This window comes from Rhagoletis pomonella, unplaced genomic scaffold (assembly GCF_013731165.1).
Source record: "Rhagoletis pomonella isolate Grant_MI unplaced genomic scaffold, Rhpom_1.0 Rhpom_scaffold_00006, whole genome shotgun sequence".
Classification (NCBI taxonomy): Eukaryota; Metazoa; Arthropoda; class Insecta; order Diptera; family Tephritidae; genus Rhagoletis; species Rhagoletis pomonella.
Genome location: NW_023458560.1, coordinates 24,060,715 through 24,069,894, shown reverse-complemented (window position 1 = coordinate 24,069,894; position 9,180 = coordinate 24,060,715). Strand labels below are relative to the sequence as shown.

The window sequence follows — 9,180 nt, the reverse complement described above, 5'->3', positions numbered from 1 at the left end:
TGCCTATTTCTCGTTGTTCGCTTTGTGTTGCCGCAGTATTCGCCACAATATTTACAAAGTTAACAAAAAAACACAAAATCTATAAAGAACCCTTTTATTTTTCAAAAAACCTGTGCGACAGTTATTATTTTACGCGCTGTACTTTGCCATTCATATTGTGGCAAACACTACTTAGTAAGCAAAGTTAATTGTGATAGTGAAACGGTGTAAGCATGGCCTTAGGGGTAGGGCACTCGGGTATAAAAATCAGAAAAATATTAAATTAATTATAAGGCTTAAATTAAAAAAAAATGGCCATACATTCAGGAAGAGTCTGGAATTCTTTTGAAGTTTTTAGTTTTTTAGTTGGAGAAACTTTCCTATAAGGGCGGTCATTGAGAACCGAGTTCTACGCAAAAATACAGTGGACGCAAGTGAAAATTGTGACTTTTGGCAATTTTACTAAGGGGTCCCTGGGGACCCATAGGGGCCCTAGGTGGTCGGAAGCAACATTTTTGTCAGTGGCGGTTCATGCCCTCTCCAAAAAGGTCGGAAAAGGTGTCACGTCCACTCCCCCTTCGATCACCATCGCTTTAACAACCGCCCCTATTGGAAAGCCAACCCATATAGTTATCTTTGTTTGTTTGTACCTAATTAATTGTAATTTTTAACAATAAATTGCACAAAAAATTAAAAAAAGAAATTGTACTCCTTTTTTATGTCATGTACTGCTTTTTTTCTATCGAAAATGTAAATGTACTCCTTTCTCCGTTTCAAAATCTGGCAACCCTAATGGTGTCAAGTTAGCACTACATACTATTTTTTCTTAAAAAACGAAAGTTACAAGTTTTTTCTTTCCACAACAAATTTACAATAAAAAAGCTAAAATTGATGCCATAGTTAACTTTTCCAATTTCGAAAAAAGTAGTGCTAACTTGACTGAGGTGCTATATTGACTAGTTTTCTGGCCTGGCTTCTCATTTGCTCAAGCTTCTTGCTCCACCAAGGCACATCACGTTTGGATTTTACCTTTCCTTGGGGACAGCTACTATTTAAAGCTATTCCAATATCTGAATCAGGGTAGTTGCGAATATTCGCATTCGCATTCGCAACCGCGGAGCTTCCGCATTAATTTTAACATTCGCATTCGCTATTGCGAACGCGGAGCTTTTGCGAATGCGAATATTGTGCAAGTGCACTGATAAAATGTATAGCTGGCAAACAAAATGACAAATTGTAGCCAGTATTTTTTGATCTGAGACTTTCATTTTCCGTGATTCCAATAATTCAAATTATTATAAAAAACGGGTGCCTTTTTAGCAATATAACAAGATTTTAAACTAATTCGGCTGGCAGCCACGACTTTCAAAACAGAAATTTGCATTCCTAGAAAATAACAATTAATTTACCATATCGACCTATTTGAAACCTCGCTATAAACAGAACTTTTTCAAAACAGTCCCAGAAGAAAGGATTAAAAACGAATTACGAAAACTAAAATCGAAAACTGTTAATGGCGTTACCAAAAGAATGAGAATGAAGAAAGTTTTGTAAAAGATTGTGAAGATGAAAGTCAGGAGGATACATCCGACATTTGCCGCCTCGATGCAATTCTCAAAAAGGAATTATTGTACCACAATAAAAAAATAAATATAACTGAAAGTCTTCTCAACTAGTGCAGCGTCAATCGAAAATAATTTAAAATTTGGTCAAGTTTTAAGTTATTCAAGTTTGTCGCCTTGCGAGCCTTTAAGAAACAGGCTTGAACCCGAAAAGGCAGCAACATTACTTTTTATTAAATACAATGTTTCAATTTTTGAATTCAAGTACTAAATTAAAAATAAAAAACTTATTAAAAATTATCAACTTTTCAGTTTTTATTTACCTAAATCACCTATTTAATTTACTCACCCAAGTTATTTCTTTAAAATACTTGACATCCGCATTCGCATCCGCGGATGTCTAGAATTCCACATTCGCAACATCCCTAGTCTGAATGAAGCTGTTCAGTCTCAGTCTCAAGCTCGTGTGCAGTCGTAATTTGACCACCATGGCTCTTTCCATCTTCTTCAATCAAAAAGCGAAAGAGTTCCCAGTTCGTTTTCCTGAGATTTCTAAAAACTAGTTATGCTCAGGAAAGTGGCCAATGTCGAATTCTATGTGCATATTGTCCGACATTGATACCTGCCCTGAGGCGCGTCAGTTTGTGAGAGACGCTGCCTTGTTCTGACTACTTAGAGTAGGATCTAAGACTTCCCCTCTAATATCGTTCCTAAAAGATGGTTCGTTGCCATATTATGACTACTTATAAACTCAAGGAGGTACTCACCCCTTTTGTTGGTGTCGGTGCTCCCCCAAACAGTGCTATGGGCATTTGCATCACAGCAGAGGATCCATGGTACACCACTCTGCCGGCAGTGATCAATTAGCGCCTCTACTTCAGGTGTCGTGGCTTTCTGCTCCTCGCCCAGGAAGTACGCGGAGGCAAGCACTGCCTCTTGCACCCGCCTAGGAGTTGATATTTTGGCCCATACCGCAACGAGATCCGCCGTAATGAACTGTGAAAGAGGTAGAAACGTTAGTTTGTTACTTAATAGCATCGCTGCTCTTGGGCGACAGCTGGAGGCATACTTAGATAATCTTACCGTCCTTTGTACTAAAGCCTTTGACGTCACCTCTTAATATCCACGGTTCCTGGATGATTGCCGTCCAGCAAGACCGATTATTCGACCTTCCTTGCATCTCCCTTGCCTTTGCGGCTGTAAAATTCCGCTTTGGAGCTGCCACGTAGTAGTGGCCGTTTCGCAGGCTTTGGGAATGCGATAGGTCCGACGATCTTTTGGTCTTCTTTCAGCGCTTTTTGTAGGGTCGGGCATGTTGTTGTTGCTGTTTTCGGAGGCGTCGTTGAAGCTTTGTGTGTTTCGTGTAGGTCTGTTAGGTTTATACCAGTGTCAACCTCCGATGACTTCTGCTGCACTTGGGTGTCAGTGGGTAGCTGACAGGGAGCTACGGCGACGTCTTTGGGGCAGCAAGGTTGCTCCTCCGTGTTAGGTCTATCGGTGTCGGCGGCATCATCATTTACCACGGGAATGACGGTTTGGCTTCTTCCCTAAGCTTTACTACACCAAAGTCATAGTTGTCCACGTTCCCGCGGTGCTTTAGCCTGCCTGCTGAAAGCGGGTCAACTGCAATGGTGATTTCCGGCATTGTTGACCTGCGTACTCGATTTAGAATGCGCCAGTACCAGCGGGCCTGCCTCTTGCAGATTCCTCACCTGGTTTGGCCAATTTCCTCGGGGATCACCCCTGCGGGGTGGAGCTATTACATCCAGGTCTTTTTTTTTGAGAATTTTTCTCTCCGTTGAGTACCAGGGGGTTCTTTGGGTTTTCTCTAGCCTGCTCAAAGCTCATTCTCTTTTCTTTGTATCACTTAAGGCGTTTCTGACCGGCTTCGTTTAGCCGCTTTCGCTCTCGAACTTGGTACGATGAGTTTTTCACCGGAGAGGCAAGCAATTTCTGCTCATCCTCGGGCGAGATGTCAGATAGCGTTGTGACGGGACTTGCATCTTGTATCCGCCATCTCTACATCATACGAGGTACTGTGGGCCCCCGGTAGTTCTGTACCGATGGTTTATGTTTCGACAGAAGTCTAAAAACCATCGTTGGCCTTTATTTGGAGCTGTGCAGCTCTTTATGGCTTTTGGTTTTCATTGTTTTTACATTCCATGTGTATCCCACGAGAATGGGAGATATGGGGGAAGGGATGTCAGCTGGGACATAGCCGCCAGTATCTCGAGCAGGTTTTCTTACAACCAGAAGGCGCCAGGTATCTGGAGGCCACCGTTATAAGACATACTGACGTAGTGCCATTCATCCTATATGCACGGTACGGATGACACTCGAAATTACGGGTTTTATCGAGTTGTCCTCTCTAGAGCCGCCATATTCAGTAAAAGCAGGGGCACCTCTCGCAGAGTGTGACTCGTCGCCACGTATAGTCGGTCTTGATCCATCCACTCCTGACTTGGAGCATTACAACACGTATGAAGCAATATCAAGAGTCTTAACCCCCATATGGATAGCATAATGGACTATTTGGTGTCCTAGCTTGATGATGTGTTTAATTTACCTAATAGTCCCATTTTTTCAATATGACTGCGCCTACCATAGGGCAATGATTTCAAACAGTTATCAGAATATTTGAAGATTATGAACAGCTATTTTCAGCGTATTGCGGCATGGGCAAGATTAGGCAAGGTTTAGGAGGCACTTGAAAAATGTCTTGCGAACTCCTAACGCAATTGCAGGATATGAATCATAACTTAAGATCTATGACAAATGCGGGTTTTCATTAACCTTATACTTATGTACAATTTTATAATAAAGACCATGTCTTCTATTTTCAGATTTCCGAAGATGACATACTCCCGAAGGTGCTGTGCAAAGCCTGTTACCGCCAAGTGGAAGCTACTGCGTCGCTGTCAAAAATCGCCAAACACACGCAAAAGGTTTTCCGAGACTTCATCTTCAATACCAAGGTTTATTTGTTACCCAATTTGTCATAAAACTGACGCTAATATGGCGATTTTTTCACTTTTACAGTCATATCTGCAGGCGGAGAGCAGCACCAGCCCCGAAGTCACAACTATTGCACCTACACGTACCCTTACAGCTCCTGCAAACACCCTGCTGAAAGCTCCTGTAACCAACTTTACAGCTCCTGCAACCGCCCATTCAGCTCCAGCCCCCATATTTTCAGCTCCTGCACCCATCTTTACAGCCCCTGCATCCATCTTTACAGCTCCTGCATCCACCTTTACAGCGCCGCCAGCCATCTTTACAGCTCCTACACCGACCCCTACAACAACAACAACAACAGCTCCCGTGGTACCAGTACAGGCAAAGCCAAAAGCAAAAGAAAAGGATAAGCCGATTGTTAAAAGCGTCGAGTTAATAACATTAACGTCACAGCCACCACCCTCTAAATGTTCCCATAAAGATGACGTTATCCTAAACGTTTCCGTCAACGATCCGCTAACGCGTGAGACACAGCACAAAATGATAACCGCATCGCGTCGCCAAAACTCACTGGACTCTCGCTACACACCGAAATCTATTGCGCAACGTGGTTTTACTAGCACGCCAAAGCAGCCAGAAAGCATAACACCAACAAAGAAGCAAACAACATCAGGCGTCATCAACTTTTTCCCAAATCGGCCACAGCAGGTGACGACCGTCACTAGCGGAGGTTATGTAATTGGCTGCACACCGAGCAGCGCGCCAACAAGCAAGCCCACATCCGACCAACCTGCATCTGCACCTGCTTCTGCACCGCCCACGAATACTTTGCAACAAAAGCGCAAAAATCTTAAAACGGCACTGAACAATAGCAAAACGTCGAATTCTGGACAGGTTTCACTGCTGAAGGTCTCCCAAAAAGCGGCGGCGGCTCCCACGAAGAGCAGCCAGCCACCGAAAGTAGTTGAACCACCAACAGTGCTGGTGGAAGATGATGTGCCAGCTGAGCCGCTGCCGGAAAAGATGATTATTGCATCAACAAAGCAGCAAAAACATCTAACACAAGTAACACCCACCGCACCAACAGCACCTCAGCCTACGCCTCCAAACGAGCCGGAATCTGAGCTGCAACCACAAACCGAGCCAACCGATTTGTCGCAACCGTTTAGGCATAATATTCCCGATGACATTTTGCTCGGCAAAGTCATTAAAGATGGCGATCTGCTCAAACTCATTTTGAAAGCACTAAAATGGCCAGTGAAAAGAAATAATATGGAGGCACAACTAGAACGGCTGCGTAATTCGCGTTTCGCACACATCATGGCTGATCCAAATCTGCTGCAGGACGCTGACCTCACACAAATAATGGGACCCTACTTGGGTCCCGTACTACAGGCTGCGCAAATGTTGCAACAACAGCAGCAGATAGCAGCTGCCGCGGCGGCGGCAGCAGTCACCAAAGAAACTGAGTTGCAGGTGGCAGGCATAACAACTTCACTGCCATACAAGCTGCCGGCAGAGACTTCAGTGCAGTTGGTGCCAGCTAGCCCAGAGGCAGAAGCAGAAGAACCGGATGCTGCCGCGGCTAAGAAGAGCACTTCAAATCAGTCTCTGAAGCGAGATGCCGGAAAAGCGAGCGCGAAGCGGGCGCCTCCCAAGAAAGTGCGCAAGGTGGCACCGAGGGGGCGCAGTGCGTCGACATTCAACAGTGACGAATACGCAGCGCTAAACTCTACACTTAATTCACAGTACTTAAGCTCTAAGTCCACACCTGACATCCCCGTCGACTTAGATCCATCCGCGCTGTTCACACAACTAAGCTTGTTAAGCGGTCTCAGTGCATCCAGCTCGAATGAAGCACTTCTTGCATTGCTAGAACGCCAGCGCGTCGCGCTTTCGCGTTTGCAACAGCAACAGCTACAGCAACAACCGCAGCCACAGCCACCGGCACAGGCGCGTCGTCAGCGTAGCAACTCGATTATTACAGTACCCGCCAGTGGTTCTGACTTCCTTTTCGATACGGATGACATTATACTGATGGAGCCAGATGATTGTTTGGAGAGCGCATCAACAAATTTACAAAATAATCTCGATAACAACACTGGTAGTTCCTCAGCCATCTCGCAAAGTGGCCCTGTCAACAATTTTCCAGTGCCACAGCAGGTCTCCAAGCCAATGATCACACGCCCAATAATCAAACGCCGTAAAACGGTTATACAAGCGTCCCCAGCGCGCACTAATCTTGCCATAAATACACAGCCCGTGCCACCAGCACACACTAAGCCTGCTGAGAGTGTAATTACCACCGCTACTAGGACCAAAGTATCCACGAGCGTCACCAATCTAAGGCCATCATTGTCAGCAGCAACTGCGCCGCCGCAAAAGAAAATCTCCAAAACTCAATCGCTGGATAGTCTTAACACAATTGCAACCCAATATCCGTCGAATATCATTTCGAGTGGCACACAGGCTCCGTCGAACACCACAAATGTGAGCGTGAGCGAAGCAGCACCCACAGCTATCATGACGAAAGCAACCGAAACCGCACTGATAGTTACGGCCTCGGCGGCAACCAGTGTATCTTCGTTGGTTGCAAGCACTTCCGCCTCGAATGTGACCGCTGTCAGCACTGTTGCAGCAGAAAAGTCAACCACACGCAGCACTAGCTCCACCAAAAGGCAATCCACGAGCAAGTTAGCGCTCGGTCAGCAACTGCTCGAGGCAATTTGTTTGCAGACGATTGCAGCGGAAAAGAAAGATGTCACTGTGGTGCCTGCAGGCGCAACAGGTGCACGCGGCTCGGTGCAGCAAATACGCAGTGCGTTGAAAAAGTCGTTACAAAAAGCGCAAGAACAGCAGCAGCAGCGTAACAAAAAGGCAGCACCGGCGACTACTCAGGAGGAGAATGTAGAGCGGAATGTAAATATTGTAAGGGAAGTTGTTGAACAACCACGCAGCAGACACAGGGGCAATATGCCGGCTGGACAGTTAGATGTGGAAGAGGAGATCAACAGAATCACGTTGGTATTACAGAGCAATGCTAAGGAGGATAAGAAAATCGAAGAAGCCGATAAGCGGCTGACCGCAGCAGCACCAACTAGAATCCCGGGTATAAGACGGAAAATAGTGCCCACCACACGCAATCGTAGGCCAACAGTAACACTACTAGTGGCTGACGAAATTGTCGACCTAGTCGCCGATGAAGACAATCAAGATTCGGCTGATGGAAAAAGTGCAGATAAGGATAAAGGCAATGAAAAGGATAAAGAAAAGGAGGCAACGTAAGTACAATAAAACAAATAAATGGTATAACTTATTCAAATTCATGCCACCCTTTCATCTGCAGTACTTCGAATAAACCAAAGGAAACAGTTAAGGCCTATTTGAACGCGGCATCCTTAGCAACACTGCAGCGCTCTCAGAAATCTGACACGAAAGAACAAAAAACCGTTACGCCAATGTCCAAACGCGGACGAAATATACAGCTAGACGAATCGGACGACGATGATGATGAAGATAATAAGCCTCTGAAGCCCAGAACTGAAAAGCACTCCGACGAAAAGCAGGAAGTCGGTTCGCGTACGAGTACGCCTGCGTCATGGCAACGCAGCGAGAGTGCCACAAATACAGTGTAAGTTGCATAATTATTTTCATATTTTTTGCGGCGTTACAGATTAGTATAAAAAATTAATGGGTATTTTTGTTGTTAGTACCAGCGCACGCCCATCGCGCGTCAGCAAAACGATGTCGAGATACTACAAAGGGCCAGATAAATCACCAGGAACACCGAGCCGCTCAACAATGGCAACACGCAGCAGATTTAGGTGAGCGACAAACAGGAATTTTAAAACGTAATTCAAGCGATTAGAATGTTTTTAGCTTCGATTCTGCAAAATATGTACTAGAAAGCGAGGAGAATCCTGACAGCAATAAATTATTTTTTAGTTAAGATCTGTAAAATTATAAGTTGGCTATTCGCCAATAGATTATCCTTGCTAACCATTGACGAATAAACCCAATCGTTTAATAACTACAGAGGGGTATTTACGAAATATCAATGTCAATGACCAAGAAAACTTGCCAACTCGGAAAAGAATCACCGGCGTATGTTATAAGTATTGCTCATTTGGCGAATCTACGCACCTACATACATCAACTTCAACAAAGTTGATTGGAGCGGCTTGGTGAAAGCCTCCGAGTGCCATTTTCCGCCCTTTCCACACCAAAACATGCATATTGGCAAACGTCAGTTCCGCAACGTGGTTACTGCTGCAATAGCTCTATTCATCCCGTACGAATGCTTAGCAGAAATTCACTCAAACTTTCTGGTCGAAGCGGCAGTACCAGGTCGATCCCGGGGAGCCACACTGACTGGTAATCCAACACCAGCCAAAAAAGTAGGATATGTATCTGAAGACTTGCAACTTCACCTCTGTTATTTTTGTTGCGGTTGCTGTAAAAGCCTAAAAATTCTCCAAACGATTTAGACAATGTTGCTGAAGTGACAACCGTTGTCGATAGTCTGGGTGGTTTCGGTTACGTAGACCCGACTGTCGTGGGTATGATCAGGTCCTATGGTAGTAAGTTTTGGTTAATCGTAAGGTGCCTATCTTACCAGATGAAGCGCAATGACAGAGTGGAAGTTTCGTTTGGCGATCGCGCCTCTTCTGACCTAAAGCGCGTC

The 9,180-nt window shown here is 45.0% G+C and overlaps 1 protein-coding gene across 1 annotated transcript in view; it reads left to right on the top strand.

The window, feature by feature from the left end:
- Window positions 1-9,180, top strand: part of LOC118740526 (flocculation protein FLO11) — a 59,669-nt gene that overhangs the window by 43,494 nt on the left and 6,995 nt on the right. Inside the window, exons 2-5 of the mRNA XM_036472094.1 lie at window positions 4,385-4,516; window positions 4,581-7,777; window positions 7,843-8,127; window positions 8,207-8,320. Coding sequence (XP_036327987.1) covers window positions 4,385-4,516; window positions 4,581-7,777; window positions 7,843-8,127; window positions 8,207-8,320 — 3,728 coding nt within the window. The remainder of the gene's footprint in view (window positions 1-4,384; window positions 4,517-4,580; window positions 7,778-7,842; window positions 8,128-8,206; window positions 8,321-9,180) is intronic.